This window comes from Aquarana catesbeiana, linkage group LG13 (assembly GCF_042186555.1).
Source record: "Aquarana catesbeiana isolate 2022-GZ linkage group LG13, ASM4218655v1, whole genome shotgun sequence".
In the NCBI taxonomy this organism is placed as follows: Eukaryota; Metazoa; Chordata; class Amphibia; order Anura; family Ranidae; genus Aquarana; species Aquarana catesbeiana.
In genome coordinates, this window is record NC_133336.1 from 4,310,057 (window position 1) to 4,336,310 (window position 26,254).

Below are 26,254 nucleotides of genomic sequence, written 5' to 3' on the forward strand. Positions count from 1 at the left end.
GGGGAGAGCAGATGTAGTGAGTGCAGAGTCCTGGGGAGAGCAGATGTAGTGAGTGCAGAGTCCTGGGGAGAGCAGATGTAGTGAGTGCAGAGTCCTGGGGAGAGCAGATGTAGTGAGTGCAGAGTCCTGGGGAGAGCAGATGTAGTGAGTGCAGAGTCCCTGGGGAGAGCAGATGTAGTGAGTGCAGAGTCCTGGGGAGAGCAGATGTAGTGAGTGCAGAGTCCTGGGGAGAGCAGATGTAGTGAGTGCAGAGTCCTGGGGAGAGCAGATGTAGTGAGTGCAGAGTCCTGGGGAGAGCAGATGTAGTGAGTGCAGAGTCCTGGGGAGAGCAGATGTAGTGAGTGCAGAGTCCTGGGGAGAGCAGATGTAGTGAGTGCAGAGTCCTGGGGAGAGCAGATGTAGTGAGTGCAGAGTCCTGGGGAGAGCAGATGTAGTGAGTGCAGAGTCCTGGGGAGAGCAGATGTAGGGAGTGCAGAGTCCTGGGGAGATCAGATGTAGTGAGTGCAGAGTCCTGGGGAGATCAGATGTAGTGAGTGCAGAGTCCTGGGGAGAGCAGATGTAGTGAGTGCAGAGTCCTGGGGAGAGCAGATGTAGGGAGTGCAGAGTCCTGGGGAGATCAGATGTAGGGAGTGCAGAGTCCTGGGGAGATCAGATGTAGGGAGTGCAGGCTCCTGGGGAGATCAGATGTAGGGAGTGCAGGCTCCTGGGGAGATCAGATGTAGGGAGTGCAGGCTCCTGGGGAGAGCAGATGTAGGGAGTGCAGGCTCCTGGGGAGAGCAGATGTAGGGAGTGCAGGCTCCTGGGGAGAGCAGATGTAGGGAGTGCAGGCTCCTGGGGAGAGCAGATGTAGGGAGTGCAGGCTCCTGGGGAGAGCAGATGTAGGGAGTGCAGGCTCCTGGGGAGAGCAGATGTAGGGAATGCAGGCTCCTGGGGAGAGCAGATGTAGGGAATGCCGGCTCCTGGGGAGAGCAGATGTAGGGAATGCCGGCTCCTGGGGAGAGCAGATGTAGGGAATGCAGGCTCCTGGGGAGAGCAGATGTAGGGAATGCAGGCTCCTGGGGAGAGCAGATGTAGGGAATGCCGGCTCCTGGGTTTAGTAACACTTTAATCAAATCCTCCTACATAAATCATATCTGTTTTATCTGCAGCCCTCAATCCTCTACAGCCATTCAAAGTGCAGAATTTACACAGCATTTCTGAGCTTCATTTGGCAGGGGGTGGGGATCTGATGTCACACATTGCACAACACAGAACTAAAGGCCCGTACACACGATACAAAAATCGGAAGACAAATTTCGCCCGACGAACGATCTAACGATTTTCGGATCATTTCGAAACAGCCGATTCCAGCTTTTGTTGGATGAAAAACCAGGTGTGCAAACTATAAAATTTTTGTCGTACGTGAACTCAACGTCCGGTTTATGTTTTCGTACAACAAAAAACGTAAGAGCGAGACTACGCATGCTCAGAAAGGAAAGAGCACATACAAAACTATTTCACTAATGACGTTGTATTCTGTTGTACGAGAATTTTCGTATTCTGAGTAAACCTCTTCACTTTCCACATGGATGAACGGTTGCCCAAAAATCTGATTGTGTGTACGAGGCTTTGGGCTGCATTCCCACCTGAGCGTTTTCAGCTTGTAAAACATCTGAGCGTTTGGTCACCTGAAGCTCAAAACAAGTACCAATGTAAAAAGCAGTAAAACGCCTGTAATCTGCCTAAAAAGAAGCTCATGTACTTTTTTGAGCTTCAGGTGACAGAACGCTCAGATGTGAACCGGGGCCACTTAAATGAACGGTATTTTGCCCTGTTAGGCGTTTTGGAACTTTTGATATGAGCCTTTTACGAGCTGAAAACGCTCAGGTGTGAATGCAGCCTTGGCCAGATTACAGGCGTTTTATTGCTTTTTACATTGGTGACCTTTTGGACCTCAAAACGCCTAAAAAAAAATGCTTAAAAACGATACGCTCAAGTGTGAATGCAGCCTAAGTGTAATCTGAGACCTGAGTGGAGAGAATGGACACCTCCCCTTTACACAATCTCATAGGGAAACATGTAAACCAAAAGTTTTAGAATTGTGTTAATACCTGAGAAGACCTGCACAATGGAGTCCAAAATATCAGCAAACTAGTCCAAATTTGAAAGGGTTAATCTCTAGTCCAGGTACTCTCAAAACCAGTAGGATCTTGAATCTGATGGCACTCTCTGCCCTCTTTGTTCATAGGGAAACATGTAAAGCTGAGGCTGTGTGCTGGAAGGTGGGCGGGGCCATTTCCCTGGATTGCCTAGTGTCGTTCACATCGACTGTCAGAAGTGATTTGTACAGATAGCAGAGGAATGAAAGAGGAGATGCCATAAACCATGAAATCAGGCCAAGACAGAAGTACAGTTAAATTACACTTGTTTAATAATGAAAGCAAAAAGAACAAACTTAGTCAAAAGTTCAGTAACTGGAATGGATAATCAGCCAAGCCAGAAGTCAGGGATCAATGCAGTGGAACAGCAAGCAGGATCTGGAGCCAGAAGGGATGTCAGCAAAGCAAGTCTTGAACAGGATCGCAGGAGATAGTCTCTGTGATGTTGACCAAGGTGAAGGCAGAGGTCATCTGGACTGGACGGCTTAAGTAGACAGGACTGACGAGCAGGATATCATCAACAGCTGAGTAACTGTGGAGAGATAGGAGCTGGCAATTAGTCAACAGCTGAGCGGCCGGCTCAGAGAAGGAAGGGCTGAGCCCAGCCCTGACAAGGTGGAAATAACACTAGGTTTTTTGGCTCGAGGTCACATGATGTGCAGGTTCCTCTAGCGGTGGGTGGTCTTGAATTCTGGAGAGTACCATGTGATGTACTGACCTGCCGTCGTTCTGTTTAGCTTTCGCCTGTAAGCCCAAGTTGGTGTGATGAAATACATCTATGGGGCAGGCAACCTCGGAACTCCAGCTGTGGTGAGACTACAAGTGAAAGAAGGGGGGAATGATTAATGCGGTACCCAAAAAAGACAAAAAACAGCTGCCACAAACCATGAGACAAAAAGGTAACAAATATAAAGATAAATTGTAGTGCTAAAACACACAAGAGTTAATAGTGAATAAAATTCAAAGTGCATATAGACGTAATGTCCCAAGTGAAAAAGGGGGAATGTATAGTTCAAATAGGACAACAGTCTGCAGTGAGATTAAATAATCTGTGTATCAATCCTGTCTGTTTCCCAATCTTCAGCTTGTATATCATCAACTTTAGCGAATAGATGGAATACGCTTACCAGAGAGGTTGGATTCTACTGCCGTGAGCATAGAATCAATGGAGCTTGATGCCACCCTGGGCAAAAAGGTGAAGTGTTGGAGGCAAGGGTAGAGCCTCTACAGGGCCAGGACGTCCCCTCTATGTCCGCCAAAATGGATTCCAAAAGGCAAAGTGGTTCCGCGGTTCTCCAGGATATATAAAAAAGGGAAGGAATGCTTCCATATAGTGTAATTCTGGGTGTTTTTATTCATAAAAAAACACAATACATGTAAAAAGTGATCACAGGATAAAAGCAGTGTATAGGGTCTATAAAAGCCGCCCTACGCGTTTCGGTCCAATGACCTTCAACAGGGGCATCTATGCTCACGGCAGTAGAATCCAACCTCTCTGGTAAGCGTATTCCATATATTCGCTAAAGTTGATGATATACAAGCTGAAGATTGGGAAACGGACAGGATCGATACACAGATTATTTAATCTCACTGCGGACTGTTGTCCTATTTGGACTATACATTCCCCCTTTTTCACTTGGGACATTACGTCTATATGCACTTTGAATTTTATTCACTATTAACTCTTGTGTGTTTTAGCGCTACAATTTATCTTTATATTTGTGAGACTACAACAGCATCCAGTAGGTGAGGCACAATGGGATTTGTAGTCTTGTCACAGCTTGAGTGCCAGGGTTGCCTACCCTGCTGGTTGGTTGGGTGATCCAAACAACACAAAACAATCTCCTGTGCTCAGGAGCTTAGTCCATGTGTAAGTGGTGTAGCCAACCCTTTGGATAAAATATGGAAAGTCCAAGGTCTTGCTTAACTTCTCAGAACAATGGGTGTTCTTAGAGGGGGACCAGATAGCATCGCAAAAGGCTGTTTGAGATTCCATCTGGTTCCTCCTAAAACCTGGTCCGGGTTGGACTTGATGGACTCGTGTTCTTTTTCGACCTCACCTACTATATAACTATGTAAGGTTGCAGGTGTCCAGAAGACACAGCTCCGAATGTGTGCAATGTTAAGCCTTTTTTTAATGTTTGTGAGTATGATTCTTGCTTTTATTATTTAAGTAAAGGTCATCTTTGGTAATGCACAAGGTCAGGGGGCGCCCTCCCTGTTTTTCTATATGGTTGGGTGATGCTGGGCGTCATTTAACCTGGAAGGGGGCTGATGCTGGACAACTTGCCTACCCTGCTCTACAGAGTTGGTTGGGTGATGCTAGGCGTCATTTAACCTGGAAGAGGTCTGAGGCTTGACAACAGGCATTAAATCTATGAAGGACAGCCTCGGATATAGGGCTAGTAATGCACTTAGGGTTGCTTTTTGTTTAAATAACTGCTAGGCTACGCAATTCGTAAGTTCCTGGGTTTTAAAGCATGAATGTTAAAATTTTGTGCATAAGCCAAGTTGACCGTTCTGAGAGGTCATTGTCCCCCCCCCCCCCCCCCCCGTCCCCCATTAGTTCAGTTTTCATTTTTAGCATCAGTTCCCTTTTTAAATATGGCTCAGAACCTCCTGTAATGACCCAGAAGGGACTGGGATATAGCGTGATGGCAGGCCAAGAGCAGTTACATGGGGCTGCGAGAAGTCCGTGTTCTGGGACTTTGTTTGTTCTGTTCCTATGCTACTAAAGGCTGTTTAGATGACTTCATTCTCAGGCCGGTGCCAAGCCCACAAAGGCTGAGCCTCTTGGCCTCCGAGGCCTGAAGACATTATAGAACGGATGTTGCTTGCGTGCAGCAGTTGTAAATCAGCCGCTGGAACCAAACTCGCATTACATAATTCAATACAGAGATGCTTCGCCGTTGTGGATTTTACTACAAAACAGAGCCCAGGTTTCACTGGTTGACGTTAAGATTTTCACATCTCTGGGTGGGGGGAGGACTGATTGCCAGTAAAGTTTTCTTACAACTCTTAAAACTATCAAAAGCGCTGGCGACGTACACTACTACGGCCTATCCTCCCCTGGGGCTGATAGAGTGCACAAGTGGGTGGTTGGCAGGAATGGGTCTTGGTTACCACCATAGCTGGCTGTTGACTTTTGTTGCCTTTCCTGGATGACCTGCCGCCTGGGGGGGGTTGTTTTCCAAGAATATTTTTTCTAATGGCTCAGTTTAGGATGGGTCCTGATGGCATGTTTTACTACCATCCATCTTCTACCGGGGCTGATGGAGAGCACATGTGGCCATAGCTGGCTTTTGACCTTTGTTGCCTCTCCTGGATACCCTCGTCCTCTTCTGGGAAAGTTGTCCAAGCACAGGTGACCTGCCATCTGTTGGGTTCGTTTCCCCCCCAAAAAAATTCTTACAGTTTGGTTTAGATAGGTCTTGGAAGGCAGTGGAATATGCCATCATCTCTCCCCCCCCCCCCCCCCCCCCCCCCCCCAGGGGATGATAGAGCGCACGTGTGGGCGGTTGGCAGGAGTGGGTCTTGGTTACGGCCATAGCTGGCTGTTGGCTTTTGTTGCTTTTCCTGGATGCCCTCATCCCCTTCCCAGAAAGCTGTATAAGGTGACCTGCTACCCTAAAGGCTAAGCTCACTTTTTTTTTTTTTTTTGAAAGTCCAGCCTTCCAATACACCAATATAGCAATCATGTACTTTTTTTGCAAAAATATCAAAGCTTTCCATAAAATCTACAGACAAGTACCTTGCTGCCCTCCATCCATGATTCAAAAGTATCTACTACTTAATGTCTTACTTCCTTACAGACTAGAGGTAATGACACAGGAAGGAGATGACCAGCTGACCTCATTAGCACACACCCCCTGCATCATCCACCCTCCCACTCCCAGCTGCACGTTTTTAAATGAAATGCAATCAATCAGTGATCACCCTTCTCACTAAATACACAATCAGCTTGCATAGTGTATGGTCACCTTTTATACAAGTGCATAGAAGGGAGTGGACGGAATATAGTATATTGTTTATATACAATATATCGTATATGTTCATGGTAGAGAGCGAAATCACAAGAAGGAAATGATGTGTGACATTGTAACCAAAAGAGTTGCAACTTGCAACACTCTATTATGTCCCAGTGACCGGAGTGAATAGGGAGTCCGGCACTACCTACCGCTTTGCGGTAAAAATATAACTGAGGCGGTCACTGAATAAAGCGTAAGTTCACTTTGTCAGAACAAATGAAAAGGTGAACGAACACCGTACCCAACCCCCCCCCCCCCCCCTTCAGGGCCCATGTAGCGGTCTGGAGATTTTAAATCCCACCCTTTTTTTTTTTTTTTTCTCCTCTTTCTTTTTGTCGGGCTCCCAGGATGGATCAGAGTGATTCCAATTGGTCAAAGCGGTCACGTGGCACCACTGACCAATCAGAATCTCCCCGATCTGTCCTGTTCACTGGAATTGGGGCTTAATTTGTCGCTTATTTCAAGACCATCTGAATCGACATGCCTCTGTTCACAGGGTGACAGCGCCGCTGTGCGATTTCACTGAAGCGTTGTCACCATATTACAGGAAGTGGAAAATCAATAGATCCTCTTCTGGTAGGTTCAGCAGCTAATAAAATTAAATATAAAATAATAGAATCAATAGAAATTAAATAGAATTCAGTAGACCTGTGCAATTCGTTTCGTTCCGAATTTGTTTTTTAACGTATTTTGAAAATTCGTCCATTCCGAAATTTTCAAATTTCCGACTTTTGAAAATTCGGGAATTTGAAAATCTGAAAATTCAAAAGGAATGAGAATTTTAAAACTCGGAAATCTGAAATAACTAATAACTATTAAATTACAGGTATTGGAATTTCCTTTCAAATTTGGCTGTTAGTGAACGTAACGAATACGAATTTATCCGAAGTTACGAACCATCTGAAATAACGAATGACGTATCGAAAAGAATGGAACAGAACAATCTAATAATAATAATTAACAATAATAATAAAACCTTTTTATTATTCTTTATTATTTGTTCCATTCCGTTTGTTTAGATGCGGCATTCGTTATTTCGGATAATTCGTAACTTCAGATAAATTTTGTATTCGTTACATTCACTAACAGCCAAATTTGAAAGGAAATTCCAATACCTGTAATTGAATAGTTGGTTATTTCTAATTTTACTAATTTTCTTTATTTTTTTCAGATTTTTGAATTTTTTAATTTCCGAATTTGGAAATTTGGGAAAATTGGGGAAAATTGGGAAATTTGAAAATTCAAATTTTCAAAAAAAGCAAACAACGAGTGAAATGAAAATGAACAAATTTTTTGTCAGTGCACATGTCTAGAATTCAGGAAAACGAAAAATGTCTGTCTTGGTGTTATGTGGCAGAATTCACCATATTTTTATTTATCTATTATATTTTTTTTATAGTCCTTTTTTTATTTTTTTGAGTTCTAATTTTAAACTCCGTAAAATCCAAGGTTTGTACCTGCACGTTAGTGGTTTTTATGTATAGGTGACTTAATCTCCCCTTCTTTGGACATTTTGAAAAATAACCTTTTTTAAATTTTTATTTCATTTTTTTTTTTTTTTTTTTTTAATTTTTTTTATTTTATTTCACAGTTCTCTCAGGGCAGACGCATCACAGCCCTCTGAAACGGTCGGTGTCTCTCACGCCCCCCATGAATGTGCCAAACCAGCCCCTCGGACACGGCTGGATGTCTCATGAGGACTTGCGGGCCAGAGGATCGCAGGGCGTCCCGTCGGATCACGCCCCCCTGTCGCCTCAGAGCAGCGTGGCCTCGTCGGGGAGCGGCGGCAGCGAGCACTTAGAAGACCCATCCTCTACGCGTAACACATTCCAAGACGAGGGTAGCGGCATGAAAGGTGAGTGAAGGCGGCTTCAGCGTTCGCTCTTAAAGCCCAGGTCTGTCTGTCTTCTCTTCTAGACGTTGAAGGGAATGACCCGGGTGAAGGGAAGGGCGAGTAGGGGTGTCAGCGGAGGGTCGCCCCCTGCCAGACATCATACAATTTTTTACAATTTTTTTTTTTTTCTCCAATGCTAAAAAAAAAAGGCCTGGTTAGGACTGTACCTTTTTTAAAGCCAAGTAATTTAAACTGTTGGGCTCCCTGAGTTCCCATTGCCCCCCCCCCCCCCCATGCTTATTAGAACATTTCCTGCTCTACACCCAACATTTTGGGTTTACTTGTTTTACTTTTACGTTAAAAACACATTGTAGACGATGTACAATATGTATGTTTGTGCCCCGCCCCCACGCGTGTCATGCTGATTGACCGCACAGCTTACAAGCTGAGCAGGTGGAGCTCTAATGGCATTATGGAAGTGTCCCCCCCCCCCCCCCCCCCCCTTTGCTTTTTCTCTGTACACTTCTGGCATGCTAAAAATTGACCCTGCAGCTTCATTTGTCACAGAATCGCTAAAACTGGTAAAAGTAATTTCCCCACATCTACCCTTTTTTTTTTTTTTTTTTTTTTTTTTTTTTTTTCTGGAGGGGAGCTGGGGGAGGGGGGAGCCGCTGACCGCTTGGAGTGCAGCGTCTGCAGGCACAACATTAATCTAATGTGTTTTAGCTGCAAGTGGCAGATTTACTCCTCAGCTGTTTATCAAACGTTTCCAGGCGGCACAGGTGTGGGGGGGGGGGGGGGGGCAGGGGTCATGCAAGGACGACCAATAGCTAAATCATCGCAAATCTTTGCCGCCATTTCGGCAAGTATGGAATTCTCCGCAGGAAGTATTCCAAGAAGAATTTTTGTTTTCTGCTTTGGGAAAATGTAAAGAAAAAGAAACACTTCAATTCCCTGTGGCGGTAAAAGGGCCCCCCCCCCCTACACACACACACACCCCTACACACACCCACACACACCCCTACACACACCCACACACACCCCTACACACACCCATACACACCCCTACACACACCCATACACACCCCTACTCACACCCACGCACACCCCTACACACACCCACACACACCCCTACACACACCCACACACACCCCTACACACACCCACACACACCCCTACACACACCCACACACACACTACTACACACACCCACACACACCCCTACTCACACCCACACACACCCCTACACACACCCACACACACCCCTACACACACCCACACACACCCCTACACACACCCACACACACCCCTACACACACCCACACACACCCCTACACACACCCACACACACCCCTACACACACCCACACACACCCCTACACACACCCACACACACCCCTACACACACCCACACACACCCCTACACACACCCACACACACCCCTACACACACCCACACACACCCCTACACACACCCACACACACCCCTACACACACCCACACACACCCCTACACACACCCACACACACCCCTACACACACCACACACACCCCTACACACACCCACACACACCCCTACTCACACCCACACACACCCCTACACACACCCCTACACACACCCCTACACACACCCCTACACACACCCACACACACCCCTACACACACCCACACACACCCCTACACACACCCACACACACCCCTACACACACCCACACACACCCCTACACACACCCCTACACACACCCACACACACCCCTACACACCCCTACTCACACCCACACACACCCCTACACACACCCACACACACCCCTACACACACCCCTACACACACCCATACACCCCCCTACACTCACAACCCCCCCCACACTCAAAGTTCCGTTTTGTATCTGTAAGACCAGAAGTCCAGAGCACCCCCCATTAGAGGGTCTCCTACCCTCCCATACACACCGATCAGCTATAACGTTCTGACCACTGACAGGTGATAACCTGGATTATTTCATTACAATGACGTCTGGAAGTGGGTGGGATATATTAGGCATAGGGATGCACCGCCACCATATTTTATACAATGAGTACCGATATTTTTTTTTTTTTTTTAGTACTCGTCATTACCAATACTTACCGCAACTGTATTGTTTTCATTTCAGCTGTCGGCAATGGTACAAAGCATTGAAAAGTTATTTACAAATAAAATAGATTTATTTATTTATTTTTTTAATTTTGCGCTTTTTCAATGTGAAATGTATAAATATATGTTAATATATGTGTAAAATATTCACTAACAAAGCAAACAAAAAAAAGTTTTATTTGTTCGTTCACGTCTATTCAATAAACAAAGAAAAAAAAAAAGCAGGAACCTAATTAAATGGAAGAGAATAGGGAGTTAATTAAGGCTGATTTGGAGTAACTGAAGGGTTAATAAGGGGTTAAACCGGAACATTTGTTCATCACTTTGATCTGCAGATGAAGAAACGGATACAAAAAGAAACAATGTTTCTTTTTATTTTAGTGTTTCAGTGGCTGAGCAATGTTGTTAATAAACATTGCTGGCCGTTTTTGTTTTTTTTGACAGCTCCAATTACTGAAATTCTTTAACACTTCAGCTGTCAACAGGGGAGACCCACTGACAGCTGACAGCTCAAAGAACCGAGCCTGAAAGTATCGTTCTGCATTTGCAGGAGTACCGATACTTGTGCAGATACTCGGTATCCATACTAGTATCGGTGCAACCCTAATTGGGCAGTAAGTGAACCTGTTGTCCCTGAAGTTGATGATCATCGCAGTTTTTTTGTTTATGGGGATGTGTAGCCGCAGACCAGTCAAGGTGTCCATGCTGACCCATGTCCACAACCAAAAGCCCCTACAATGGTCATGGTGAGCATCAGAACTGAAGCATGGAAGAAGGTGGCCTGGTCTGAGGAATCATGTGAGTGGCTGGGTGGGTTACCTACCTGGGGAAGAAATGGCACCAGGATGTAGTATGGGGGCAGTGTGATGCTTTGGGCAATGTGGATGTGACACATACCACCTACCTAAACATTGTTGGTGACTAAGTCTACCCCTTCATGGAAACTGTATTCCCTGATGGCAGTGGTCTCTTTTAGCAGGATAATGCTTCCTGCCACACTGCAAAAAAAGGTTCAAGAATGGTTTGAGAAATTTGAGTTTGAGGTCTTGACTTGGCCTTCAAATTATCCAGATCTCATCCAGCTGAGCATCTGTGGGATGTGCTGGAAAAATCGAGTCCAATCCATGGAGACCCCGCCTCCTGGCCTACAGGACTTAAAGGATCTGCTACTGATGGCTTGGTGCCAGATACCACAGCATGCCTACAGAGTTCTAGTCCATGCTTGGATGGGTCAGGACTGTTTGGTGGCAAAAGGGAGACCTACTCAATATTAGGTGGGTAGTCCTAATGTAATGGCTGATCGGTGTATACATTAAAAACAAATGTGTCATAAATATCCAAATCTTTACCTTCCCATTAACCGCGAATGCACAATCAGTGAAGATCATCCAGAGTGTCTCCACCTTTATGACACTGCTCACCGTGTACTATTGACCCTCAAGTGGCATGGACAGCAATTTATGCCCAAATGTGTCCAAAAATTGTGAGGACTCTTTTACTTTATCTTCCCAAGCAGGATTGTCTATAATAAAATGCTGCTAACAGATTGTGAATATTCAATAGTGAAATATATTAAAATGTAATCAATTTGTAATCAATATAAACTATTGATAGCATAACTTCGCTCAATGTACCCGCGCTCTGGGAGGAGCCCACTCATGATATTAAAAGTACAAGCTGGCTTGTGACAGGTAAAGGTTCAAATGTAATGACTCTACCATGTCATTGCCTACGTGTTTCGTCAGACTTCCTCAGGGGGCTATAGGTATAGTATATATCATGATGGTTTTTATACTATTGTACCTTTTGTGGAGCGTGCCTATTGACAGGATCATGCAAATATCCCCCATAATACCCTGAAAAAAAATAAAAAAAACAATAGGCACACTCCACAAAAGGTACAATAGTATAAAAACCATCATGATATATACTACCTATAGGCCCCTGAGGAAGTCTGATGAAACGCGTAGGCAATGACATGGTAGAGTCATTACATTTGAACCGCTATACACACATTTTATTTTTGTATCTATTCCCTTGTCTTTCTGTTGACAGATGTCCCGGCGTGGCTTAAAAGTCTCCGCTTGCACAAGTACGCCGCCTTGTTCTCCCAGATGACGTATGAGGAGATGATGTCCCTGAATGAGTGTCACCTGGAGGCTCAGGTAAGGTGACTGTCCTGTGTATGCCCATTCCCCACCCTCTGATAACCCGCAAAGTCGTTCATTTTCATTGCCATGATAGTTCTGACCTGTGTGCAGTGACTGCATGACAAGGACTGTGAGGGTTCAGTAGGTGATTGTTGTGTATATATTAGAGATTTGGGGTTCTTTTTAAAGATAGCTTTGACAGTTATCTAAACCATCCTGCCATCTAGGTAGGATGGGTGTGGGGAGAGGGTGAGGTTGGGCACAACCTACAGGTGCCGGACAAGGGGTGGGCAGGAGGGAAAGCTCCCCCATAGCTTCATGTCTGCTTCTACAGCTACTGCTCTAACAAATCCAGAAAATGCCTATGAATGTGCAGTGCACACGCCATGCTAACCATGGCCAGCCAGTGCAAGGGGGCAGCCAACGGGCAGGGTACACCTATGGCATGCACGAGGAGTGAGGGAGAGGACGCAGTTCCGCATCCTTGGCCAGTGCACTGAATGAACCTGCCCCAGTACTGGGTATGGCATTGAAATGCAGCTTCTTATTCAAAACCTGAAAATGCACAGACATTTTTATTGTACCCTACGCAGGTAATGGGGCTCCCGTTCTGGCATTCGCCAAAATCGACCAGGCTGGTGTAAAGGAAAACCGATCCGTCATTGTCCCCTCCTTTTAGCTCTGCTTTGCAGTTACCAAATCACAGCCTGTGAGGTCATCACTAAAACCAAAAGAAAAGACCATGTACTTCCAGTTATGGCGGCCCGATCTTTATGGCTGCCCCCCATGCCACATCAAGTATTCGATGGGCTGGATGAGTGGAAAACCTCTTTCGTCCGTCACACACTGTGACATCAAAGACACCGACCACCAGAAATGGAGGTCTATTGACTCTTCTTTCTCAACATATATTGGCTGGTTTGTCCCCCATGGAGACCGGGTCACTTTAAATATCCCCAACTGGGTCATGGATGGCAATAAAACCCATCGGAAACCTTTACTCTAACCAAGTCTGCCCAACACGTCAAATAGTTTTATCTGGATGGGAAAGTCCAAAAGCCAACACGTTCCAGGGACTCAACACTCGTCTTCATCGGGGGCTTGAATGGTGACCCTGAATTCCAATTTATAATAGACAATGGTTGTGAATGGGATGGAAGACGTGGACTCGGGTTGCCAGACTGAGAGCGATGCGGACTACTCCAGGGACCGTCGTTGGCACCCCACTGACAGGGAGCTGGATTCTTCTTTTAATATCTCCCTATTCTGGGGGTCCACCGCTCCGACGCCTACAGTGCATCCGGAAAGTATTCACAGTACTTCACCTTTTCCACATCTTGTTATGTTTACAGCCTTATTCCAAAATGGTTTCAGTTCATTATTTTCCTCAAAATTCTACTATCCCCCATAGTGACAATGTGAAAGAAGTTTGTTTGAAATCTTTGTAAATTAAAAAAAAAAAAAAAAAAAAAACTCCCCTGTACATAAGTGTCACAGGCTCCTCCCCTGTACATAAGTGTCACAGGCTCCTCCCCTGTACATAAGTGTCACAGGCTCCTCCCCTGTACATAAGTGTCACAGGCTCCTCCCCTGTACATAAGTGTCACAGGCTCCTCCCCTGTACATAAGTGTCACAGGCTCCTCCCCTGTACATAAGTGTCACAGGCTCCTCCCCTGTACATAAGTGTCACAGGCTCCTCCCCTGTACATAAGTGTCACAGGCTCCTCCCCTGTACATAAGTGTCACAGGCTCCTCCCCTGTACATAAGTGTCACAGGCTCCTCCCCTGTACATAAGTGTCACAGGCTCCTCCCCTGTACATAAGTGTCACAGGCTCCTCCCCTGTACATAAGTGTCACAGGCTCCTCCCCTGTACATAAGTGTCACAGGCTCCTCCCCTGTACATAAGTGTCACAGGCTCCTCCCCTGTACATAAGTGTCACAGGCTCCTCCCCTGTACATAAGTGTCACAACCTTTGCTCAATACTTTGGTGAAGCTCCTTTGGCACCAATTACAGCCTCAAGTCTTGTTGAGTATGATGCTACAAGCTTGGCACACCTATTTTTGGACAGTTTCTCCCATTCTTCTTTGTAGGACCTCTCAAGCATCAGGTTGGATGGGGAGGGTCGGTGCACAGCCATTTTCAGATCTCTCCAGAGATGTTCAATCGGGTTCTAGTCTGGGCTCTGGCTGGGCCACTCAAGAACATTAACAGTGTTGTCCCGTAGCCACTCCTTTGTTATCTCGGCTGTGTTCTTAGGGTCGTTGTCCTGTTGGAAGATGAACCTTCACCCCAGTCTGAGGTCCAGAGCGCTCTGGAGCAGGTTTTCATCAAGGATGACTCTGTATATTGCTGCATTCATCTTTCCCTCCATCCTGACTAGTCTCCCAGTTCCTGCCACTGAAAAACATCCCCACAGCATAATGCTGCCACCACCATGCTTCACTATAGGGATGGTATTGGCCAGATGATGGGCGTGCCTGGTTTCCTCCAGACATGACTTGCCATTCAGGCCAAAGAGTTCAATCTTTGTTTCATCAGACCAGAAGATTTTGTTTCTCATGGTCAGAGTCCTTCAGGTGGCCAAAGTTGCTGCCTCTGCCGTGGCCCGGCCCTGTTAGTGGCCCTGTTAGTGGCCCTGTTAGTGGCCCTGTTAGTGGCCCTGTTAGTGGCCCTGTTAGTGGCCCTGTTAGTGGCCCTGTTAGTGGCCCTGTTAGTAAGCGTGTCAGCTTGTGATGTCATAGGCTGACTTTGGGACCTGTACACCATCCTACTTTTGCCTTTTGAGACACAAACCCCATCATTACACAGGGACCCCCCCCCCCCATACTACTAACATCATTACACAGGACCCCGGCTCCCCATATTAACCCCATTATTACACAAGTCACCCCTCCCTATACTACCCCCATCATTACACAAGGAACCCTCCCCCATACTACCCCCATTATTAAATGGAAAGAGCTTCGACATACTACCCCCATCATTGCACAGGACCCCCCTCCTTCCATAGACCCCTGTATCGCCCTCCACATTTGCCCCCCCCCCCGCGAAGAAGTTCTTCAGTGGTCCGATGGTCTGCGGCTAGTCGGACATGGTGAGGGAAAGGGGTTGGTGTGGCTATGCCCGGGACTGACAGGCGCTCTCCTGGACAAACTTTACCTTACCGAGCTGGCCAATCACCACACAGGCTGCAGAAATAACACCCAACCAATCGCCAACAGATCACCCAACATTCAATTCTGCCCTCCTCCTTTTGAGTGATGGCCAAATCCACTTATCAACTATTTTTAGGCTTAAGGGGCAGCTGCTTTGCACCCCACAACCATGACTGGGCCCAGGGCAGCTGCCCCTTTTGCCCCATGTTAAAGAAGGCCCTGGATGTGGTGCACAGTTCATGCAATAACCTCTTTGTACTCTTTGTTTTCTTTTAGGTTTACACACAGTTGAGTATGGAAGGTGCAAAGTACTGTGATTGTGTAACTAACTGACTCTGCCTTGTTTTTATCCAGAACGTCACCAAAGGCGCCCGGCACAAAATCGTGATCAGCATCCAAAAGCTGAAAGAGAGACCCATACTTCTGAAGTCCTTGGAAAGGGTGAGTGTTCCCCTCTCCGGGACCCCCGGCATGTCACTAATCCACTAATCAACACATGCCTGGATCCTCACCATATACAGCAGAGTATACTGATGTCATCAATCTGCTGCAGGCAGGAGGAAGCCTGTCCTCAGTCTCCTCTGCCATAGTGATTAGACTGCAACAAAACTACAATGTGATGCAATGCTCGTGTGTAGCTATGTAAAGTCTGCCTGAATAAATCTTAGACATAACACAATATAAAGCAACAATATCATTTTTCCAAAAACACTTTTTTTTTTTTTTTTTTTCATAAAAAATCCATCCCTGAGCTACAATCGGTGAATTTACCTAGGCTAGTAAATGTCATCAATCTGCTGCAGGTAGGAAGAGGCAAGAGTCTCCCCTCCCCCAGTGATCAGACTGTACATTGTAACTCTCTTGTAGAAGGAGAAGGAAGCCAAGGATGGAGGTCAGGATTAGGGGGGGAGGGGACGAGTGAGCCCCCCCTCCTTCCTGAACCATACCAGGCCACATGCCCTCAACATGAGGGGGTGGGTGCTTTGGGGCAGGGAGGGCTCTGCGCCCCCCCCACCTCACCCCCACCCCAAAGCACCTTGTCCCCATGTTGATGGGGACAATGGCCTCTTCCTGACAACCCTGGCCGTTGGTTGTCGGGGTCTGTGGGTGCGGGGCTTATCGGAATTTGGAAGCCCCCTTTAACAAGGGGGGGCCCCCAGATCTCGACCCCCCCCCCCCCATGTGAATGGGCATCAGGTACATTGTACCCCTACCCATTCACCAAAAAAGTGCCAAAAAGTAAAAACCAGAGACAGTTTTTGACAATTCCTTTTAAAAAAGAAAGTGTCCCACAATGTCCATCCATCTTTAATCACGCCGCCTGACAGACCCTAGATATAGAAAAAAAAAAAACTCCGCCTCCATGGGAGGCCTCCTTACTGCTGTCTTTTGGCTTTGACAGCTGTTATATAGGCAAGGGCACACGTGACGACAGAAGGGGGCGGGTCACTCGGTTACGTCACTGGTTGGCCTCGCCCTTGCCTATATAACAGCTGTCAAAGCCAAAAGACATCAGTTGCCGGGAGGGCCTCCTATGGAGGTCGAGTTTTTTTTTTTTAATTTTTCGGGTCCGTCAGGCGGCGTGATTGACGATGGATGGACGTTGCGGGACACTTTTTTTTTAGTTTTTTTTTTTTAGTTTTTTAATAAAGGAATTGCCATAGACTGTCTGTCTGTTGTAGTTTTTACTTGACACTTTTTTTGATAAATGGGTAGGGATACAATGTACCCAATACCCATTCACATATGGGGGGGGGGGGGGGCGAGATCTGTTAAAGGGGGCTTCCAGATTCTGATAAGCCCCCCCGCCTGCAGAGCCCAACAGCCAATGGCCAGGGTTGTTGGGAAAGAGGCCCTTGTTCCCATCAACATGGGAACAAGGTGCTTTGGGGGGCAAGCAGCCTGGTATGGTTCAGGAGAAGGGGGGGTTCCCACCCTTAACTGGCCTGCCAGTCTGCATGCTCGGATAAGGGCCTGGTATGGATTTTTTTTTTTGGGGGGGGGGGAAGAGTCGCACGCTGTTTGTGTGTGTGTTTGTTTTTTTTTTTCTTAATTTTGTCATAGGGTTCCCCTTTAACCACTTCAATACACTGTATTATATGCTCTGCACTGCACTATATACCCTGCACTGTATTACATATACTACACTGACTGCACTATATACCCTGCACTGTATTACATATACTACACTGACTGCACTATATACCCTGCACTGTATTACATATACTACACTGACTGCACTATATACCCTGCACTGTATTACATATACTACACTGACTGCACTATATACCCTGCACTGTATTACATATACTACACTGACTGCACTATATACCCTGCACTGTATTACATATACTACACTGACTGCACTATATACCCTGCACTGTATTACATATACTACACTGACTGCACTATATACCCTGCACTGTATTACATATACTACACTGACTGCACTATATATCCTGCACTGTATTACATATACTACACTGACTGCACTATATACCCTGCACTGTATTACATATACTACACTGACTGCACTATATATCCTGCACTGTATTACATATACTACACTGACTGCACTATATACCCTGCACTGTATTACATATACTACACTGACTGCACTATATACTTTGAACGGTATTATATATATTCACTACACTGACTGACTGCACACTACACTAACTACCTGCCTAATCTTTATTCATTCACTATATACAGCCGCCATGTAAGCAGCAGCCTTATAAAGTGTGGGGCCTGGACTTGGCCCCTGAGCCATGATTGGCCAAAGGCACCCTGCCTTTGGCCAGTCATGGCTCTCACAGCACATTGTGCTGTGATAGGCAAAAGCATGCAGGTCAGGTATATGCTTTGGCCAATCAACAGCTGTCAATGAGCTGCGATCTCACAGTGCATTATGGGGCGCTCCTTACACTTCATTTTCCTTCCACTTTGTGTTGGTCTATCACATAAAATCCCAATAAAATACATTTATGTTTTTGGTTGTAACATAACAAATGTGGGAAATTTCAAGGGGTATGAATACTTTTTCAAGGCACTGTAGATTATTTGGGGCTTTATAAGTAAAAGAGTCTCCTCCATTTAATGGGCAGCCAGTTTATGAAGTGAAGAGCGGGGGTGATGTGAAGTGCCGGGGTTGGTGGCTGAGAAGGTTCTGTCAGATGCGTATCTATACTGAATACTTTTTCAAGGCACTGTAGGTCCGGTTTAATTCTCCTAGGGAACAGTTGACATTTGGTGTTTTCAGTGCAGCCTCTGATTGGTTCCTTTTTGTCTTGTGCTCCCCCAGGACATCCTAGAAGGAGGGAATCTTAGAGGGCCTCTGCAGGAGCTGCACCAGATGATCCTGACCCCCATCAAAGCGTTCTCCTCCCAGAACAACAATACCGAAGACCACAGCCGGGAGTCCGAGTCCCAGCCGTCCTTGGAGGGTCAGGGGTCGGAAAACAAAGACTCCGCCTCTGGCGGCATGCAGCAGCATCACATGGGCAACTGTGAGGGGGAGAGCGGGAGCACCCCATTACCAGAGGGCGACCTTCCAAGCCAGTTCACCAGAGTCATGGGGAAAGGTAAGTACCGTGCATTGTTTATTTCATCCATTTTTGGGGTTGTGGTGTTTTTTTTTTATTTATTTTTTTTATATACATTTTTTACTTTCTTGTGTATATAAAAGGTGGCATGAAACATCAAATGACCTGCAAGAAAAATATAGAGCAGATCGGGACAAATTTTACCCAAATTTTGGGGCCTATAAATATACCCTTTACTTGCCATGTATACCACCTCCTTCAGCAAAAAATCCTCTTCAGCCCAGCGACGCCCTCACACTGAGCCCTCGGGGGCTGGCATGGGGGCTGTCTCCGGAAACCGCTCCACCATGAGGACATAGTTGTCTGCGAGGGCTCTGCCTCGGAGGGGTGAGGACTCTTGAGGGCCCCTCGGTTAGGTCAGGAGGAGTTGGGGTGTGAATTAGAGAAGACCCTGTCCCAATACTAAATGTGTTAGATCAATCCGTATTTCTGCTGCCCCTGACCACCAATGATTTGGGGGGGGGGTAATTTTTATTTCTAGTACTTTGCTTCAGTGGATGACTTTTAAAGGCTTAGCACTTTTTAACCCCCTTAATACCAGCATGTTTCTTATTTTCCTAAAAATTGTGGCAAAAAATGGTGTTTACTTTTCAAAACTGAGTCATTTTGGGGGCATTTGTACTGTGCAGACATTATTTTTACGACAGAAAAACGTATACATATTTTTTTAATTTTTTTACATAGTAATACATTTTAAATAAAATTGTTAATGTCACCAGAAGAAATATCGAAGTTTTAAAATAATTATATAAAATCTATTTGGGTACAATGTTGCACGATTAAGCAATTGTCAAAGTATCACAGCAGGTTAGTACTCAAATGGTTAATCATGGGGAGTCTTGTTTGAGCGTTAGCATTGGAATGTAGAAGAGGAGGGTACAGAAAAGTCAGCTGAGGGAAGGCATCCAATCAGCAGAAGACATTAGTCAGAACCTCTGTGGCAGGGGCTGTCCCCAGGCACCTCGGGGGCGGAGTCTGTCCTCAGCAGTGATATGCTAGGAAGGCGGAGAAGGTGTATAGGCAGCAGAGGCATGGACCCCCAAATACATGTCTGACAGAAGTGTTTGTTTTTCCAGAAATAATTGGCTGCGTTTGAATGGGATCGTTCTTACCGTCTTCCTTCTTTAATCGTGCTTGACACACCCTATTGGTTATGAGGAATGGGGCAATTTTCTCAGCATGTGACAATAAGTGATTAAGTAAATTGCAGTCATTGGAGACGGACCATTTCATCCCATTAGACTCCAGTTTGTCACTTTATTTTCCTTCATTTCAGTCTGTACGCAGCTTCTGGTCTCCAGGCCGGATGAAGAGAACATCAGCTCCTACCTGCAACTCATCGACAAATGCCTTATTCATGACGTAAGTCCGACGCACAGCCGATGGTCAGAGCACCAAAACTGCCCTATTGTAACGTGCTGCCCACCCAGCATCATGCAAAACATTCACTCTGCAGAGCCTTCCACATCCATGATGGCGCCCGACCTGGAAATGTCTCCCAACAATAATGGAAATTATTTTCTCTCTCGCTCTCTCGCTCTCTTGCGCTCTCTCTCTCTCTCTCTCTCTCGCTCGTTCGCTCTCTCTCTCGCGCTCTCTCTCTCGCGCTCTCTCTCTCGCGCTCTCTCTCTTGCGCTCTCTCTCTCTCTCTCTCTCTCGCGCTCTCTCTCTCAGCGCTCTCTCTCTCGCGCTCTCTCGCGCTCTCTCTCTCGCGCTCTCTCGCGCTCTCTCTCTCGCGCTCTCTCTCTCGCGCTCTCTCTCTCGCGCTCTCTCTCTCGCGCTCTCTCTCTCGCGCTCTCTCTCTCGCGCTCTCTCTCTCGCTCTCTCTCTCGCTCTCTCTCTCGCTCTCTCTCTCGCTCTCTCTCTCGCTCTCTCTCGCTCTCCGCTCTCTCTCGCTCTCTCGCGCGCTCTCTCTCTCGCTCTCTCTCGCTCTCGCTCGCTCTCGCTCTCTTGCGCTCTCTCTCTCGCGCTCTCTCTCTCGCGCTCTCTCTCTCGCGCTCTCTCTCTCGCGCTCTCTCTCTCGCGCTCTCTCTCTCGCGCTCTCTCTCTCGCGCTCTCTCTCTCGCGCTCTCTCTCTCTCTCTCTCTCTCGCGCTCTCTCTCTCTCTCTCTCTCTCGCGCTCTCTCTCGCTCTCGCTCTCTCGCTCTCGCTCTCGCGCTCTCTCTCGCTCTCGCTCTCGCGCTCTCTCTCGCTCTCGCTCTCGCGCTCTCTCTCGCTCTCGCTCTCTCGCTCTCGCTCTCTCGCTCTCGCTCTCTCGCTCTCGCTCTCTCGCTCTCTCGCTCTCTCGCTCTCTCTCTCGCTCTCTCGCTCTCTCTCTCTCTCTCTCTCGCTCTCTCTCTCGCGCGCTCTCTCTCGCTCTCTCGCTCTCTCGCTCTCTCTCGCTCTCTCGCTCTCTCGCTCTCTCGCTCTCCTCGCTCTCTCGCTCTCTCGCTCTCTCGCTCTCTCGCTCTCTCGCTCTCTCTCTCTCTCTCTCTCTCTCGCTCCTCCTCTCTCTGCCGCCCCCCATATTAATTTCACCATCTATCTTATCTCTGTCCGCATCCATATACCTGTCAGTCTATAATGCAGACCTATATGATCGACCTCTTTTGGATCCATGGTATTGTGTGTGTGATATGTTTGGATACATTGTTGCACGGTGTTGCGGTTTCTTGGCGCCTTTCCTCATCTGTCATGTCTTTGCACGCAGGCCTTCACGGAGACCCAGAAGAAGAGACTGTTGTCATGGAAACAGCAGGTCAGAAGCTGTACAGGTCTTTTCCACGGAAAACCCTCCTGGATGTTGCTGGGTACCGGCAGCAGAGAAAGTAGGTTGGCTTCTGATGTCCCTGTTGCGCTCGTTACCTTAGTGACTGCAATTCCTCCGCTCATCGGGAAAACCCGCTTCTGTCTGCAGGGCCGCCGCCACCACCACTTCTTCAATTCTCCCAGTGTAGAGATTACCCCGGGGGGGCTGGACAAATATTACCCCCCACCCCCAAAAAAAAAGAGAAACGTGTCAAAATAGTGCAGATTGATCGATTTTTAATAAAAATTCAGACATTGATGGATCGTTCTAGAAGGGGGGTGGGGGAGGTGGGGGATTCCATGTGCCGACGCTGGACATTGAATTGCCTGATCTGTATTGATGGAATCGGGCGTCAACCCAATCACTAAAATCTCATAGAAGCTTTAACCTGTTCATGTCATTTTTAAAAGTTGTTTTTATTATTTCTAAAGCTGAACTCCAGGCAAACGGCTGAATACAGAACAGTCCATCCAGTCCTGAGATTTACACTGCTCTGCCACACAGCACAGCCCTGTCTGGCAGAGGAGGAGACCTGATTATTCTGCAGTTCAGTAACGCCGGTCTTGTCCCCCCCCCCCCCCCCCCCCAGCTTGTTATTGGACAGTGAAATTAGAATCTCTGTGTTGCTCTCTCCTCCAATCAGAAAGCCCCCTCACACTGCGTCACATCTAATTGGCTCCTTCTGCTTCTCCCTCCCCCTCTTTGAGCTGTACAAGGAGTTTGTTAGTTTTATACGAGTCCGAGTTCAGGAACTTCTCTCGTTACATTAAAAATTACATTTAAGGCTCATTTACACTTTGCTGCGACTTTAACGCACAATAAAGCGCCCAACGCTTCAGCGTGCTTTTATGTGTTTTTGATGCTTTTTTTGAAGCTTTAATGAAGTTTAGCAAATGGCCCTTGTGTGCTGATTTTCTGTTTTGTTTTAAAGCAGATCAATAGAAACCCAGCCCAGCAGACCCCTCATTCAGCAGACACCCAACTTTGCTGCTGATTCTACCCCCCCCCCCCCCTGCGCTCAATAGTAACCACGCAGCTCTGCTGATCCCCATGCACAGTAGTGCCCCCAGCTTTGCCGATCTCCCCCCCCCCCCCGCTCAGCAGTGCCCCCAGCTTTGCCGATTCCCCCCCCCCCCCGCTCAGCAGTGCCCCCAGCTTTGCCGATTCCCCCCCCCCGCTCAGCAGTGCCCCAGCTTTGCCCACCCCCCCAGTGCCCCCAGCTTTGCCCCCCCCCCCCCCCGCTCAGCAGTGCCCCCAGCTTTGCCGACCCCCCCCCCCCCCCCCCGCTCAGCAGTACCCCCAGCTTTGCCGACCCCCCCCCCAGTGCCCCCAGCTTTGCCCACCCCCCCCAGTGCCCCCAGCCTTGCCGAACCCCACCCCCCCACCCCCCGCTCAGCAGTGCCCCCAGCTTTGCCGATCCCCCCGCTAAGTAGGAGCCCTCATTTCTGCTGATCACCCCGCTCAGTTGTAATCCCCATCTCTGCTGATCCCCGTTCAGTACTAACCTTCAGCTCTGCTGAAGCTTTGCTCCTCCACCCTCACTGATCCCCGCTCACCTCCCACTATATTGCTCCCACGCTGTTCACCACATGTGACATTGCTAGTTTCTCCTGCTCCGGTCCCCCAGCTCTGCACACCACACCACGGGGGCCGTCTGCTAGTTGCTCCTCTCCAGTCTGGACCCCTCCCTCCCCTCCCTCCCCTCCCCTCCCTTCCTCCCTCCCAAGAAAGTGACATGGGGGGATCATTTTAAAAAGTGTCTCCAATGCCACATTTTGAATCAAGTGTAACTGAGCCCTTAATGATGACAGAGCTGAACTCATTTATGTCTTTTGTTTGCCTGGAGATCCACTTTAATAAAAACTGGTGATCCTGCCATGAAGGACCTTGTTAGGCACTTCCTTTTATAAGGTGACAACATTCTGTCCCCATTTTCCAAATCTGCTCCTGTAGATGTAAACCCCAACTGAACAACATTTAGTTTCCAAGCATTGTGGCACATTTAAAAAAGTCCTTTCCATTCTTTGCTGATCTCTTGCAGCCTCTTTGCGGACACATCCTGTCTATATACACTTCAGCAATGGCTGCTTGCCATTTCTACGGGCGGCTTTTTCTGATGGTGACAGTGGAGTGTTTCTCTCTAATCTGCATTCACACATCTGGTTGTAGTTGCCATCATAAGTGTGTCAGGGTGACAAGGCGGGCGCACAACTGGAAACAAACAGAACGTTGTCGCCCTATAACAGGAAGTGGCTGAACCAGGACCTCCATGGCGGGATCACCAGGAATGATTTGTAATGAAAGCTGCAGATTATTGGCCCTTGGCTGAATGTTGCCCAGAGAAGCATTTCCCTGTGTTTGCTCTATGACAGGTGCACTTTAACATTTGACACATTGTATCCTTCTCTCAGTGTTGGTGCTAATGGACCAGTGCTGATCTCTTTTTCGGCAGCCGTGGGTTTGGACAGTCGAATTCGCTGCCTACAGCTGGATCTGTAGGGGCCGCCATCACCAGGAGAAACCCGCGGCAGTTCCCAATCCCGTCCCGCAACCTGCCCAGCTCACGGCTTGGATTACTGGGACCGAGCGGCCTGCTGGGGGCGACGCAGAGGGCGGCGTCCAGCAACCCGGCATTGCTGAAACAAGGCAGGCAGGTGGGTCCGGAGCTCCTTTCTGTGTGTGTGTATGTATATAATAGTGTATATGTATGTATGTATATAATAGTGTGTATGTATGTAATATTGTACGTCTGTCTGTCTATCTATAGCATTTCTCTTCTTTATTGATCTGCAATATTCAGTGAGGGGGAAATAAAGTATTTGATTGGTTGCTGATTTTGTACATTTGCCCACTGACAAAGAAACAATCAGTCTATAATTTTATTGTCGGTTTATAATAACAGTGAGAGACAGAATAACAACAAAAATATCCAGAAAGACGCATTTCAAAAAAGTTATAAATTGATTTGCATTTTAATAAGTGAAATAAGTATTTGATCCCCGATCAATCAGCAAGATTTCTGGCTCCCAGGTGTCTTCTATACAGGTAATGAGCTGAGCTTAGGAGCACTCTCTTAAAGGGAGTGCTCCTAATCTCAGCTTGTTGCTGGTATAAAAGACACCTGTCCACAGAAGCAATCAATCAGATTCCAATCTCACCACCATGGCCAAGACCAAAGAGCTGTCCAAGGATGTCGGGGACAAGATTGTAGATCTACACAAGGCTGGAATGGGCTACAAGACCATCGCCAAGCAGCTTGGTGAGAAGGTGACAACAGTTGGTGGGATTATTCACAAATGGAAGAAACACAAAATAACTGTCGATCTCCCTCGGTATGGGGCTCTATATAAGATCTCACCTGGTGGAGGTTCAATGATCATGAGAACGGTGAGGAATCAGCCCAGAACTACACGGGAGAATCTTGTCAATGATCTCAGCTGGGACCATAGTCACCAAGAAAACAATCGGTAACACACTACACTGTGAAGGACCGAAATCCTAGAAAGCCCGCAAGGTCCCCCTGCTCAGGAAATCACATGTACAGGTCCGTCTGAAGATTACTAATGAACATCTGAATGATTCAGAGGAGAACTGGGGGAAAGTGTTGTGGTCAGATGAGACCAAAATCGAGATCTTTGGCATCAACTCAACTCGCCGTGTTTGGAGGAGGAGGAATGCTGCCTATGACCCCAAGAACACCATCCCCCACCGTCATACATGGAGGTCCTATGACCCCAAGAACACCATCCCCCACCATCATACATGGAGGTCCTATGACCCAAGAACACCATCCCCCACCACCATACATGGAGGTCTTATGACCCCAAGAACACCATCCCCCACTGTCATACATGGAGGTCCTATGACCCCAAGAACACCATCCCCCCCACCGTCATACATGGAGGTCTTATGACCCCAAGAACACCATCCCCCACCGTCATACATGGAGGTCCTATGACCCCAAAAACACCATCCCCCACCGTCATACATGGAGGTCCTATGGCCCCAAGAACACCATCCCCCCCCACCGTCATATATGGAGGTCCTATGACCCCAAGAACACCACCCCCCACCGTCATACATGGAGGTCTTATGACCCCAAGAACACCATCCCCCCCCACCTTCATACATGGAGGTCTTATGACCCCAAGAACACCATCCCCCCCACCATCATACATGGAGGTCCTATGACCCCAAGAACACCATCCCCCATCGTCACACATGGAGGTGGAAACATTATGCTTTGGGGGTGGTGTTCTGCTAAGGGCACAGGACAACTTCACCGCATCAAAAGGGAAGATGGACGGGGCCATGTACCATCAAATATTGGATGAGAACCTCTTTCCCTCAGCCAGGGCTTTGAAAATGGGTCGTGGATGGGTCTTCCAGCATGAAAATGACTTAAAACACACAGCCAAGGCCACAA

At 47.4% G+C, this 26,254-nt stretch overlaps 1 protein-coding gene across 1 annotated transcript in view; it reads left to right on the top strand.

Annotated features, from left to right (window-relative positions):
* SAMD4A (sterile alpha motif domain containing 4A) overlaps positions 1-26,254 on the top strand; it is a 97,414-nt gene that overhangs the window by 61,180 nt on the left and 9,980 nt on the right. The window contains 8 exon segments of the mRNA XM_073610299.1: positions 7,758-8,021; positions 12,181-12,290; positions 15,790-15,876; positions 18,740-19,019; positions 20,317-20,402; positions 21,730-21,778; positions 21,781-21,847; positions 24,281-24,482. Of these exon segments, the coding sequence (XP_073466400.1) occupies positions 7,758-8,021; positions 12,181-12,290; positions 15,790-15,876; positions 18,740-19,019; positions 20,317-20,402; positions 21,730-21,778; positions 21,781-21,847; positions 24,281-24,482 (1,145 nt within the window).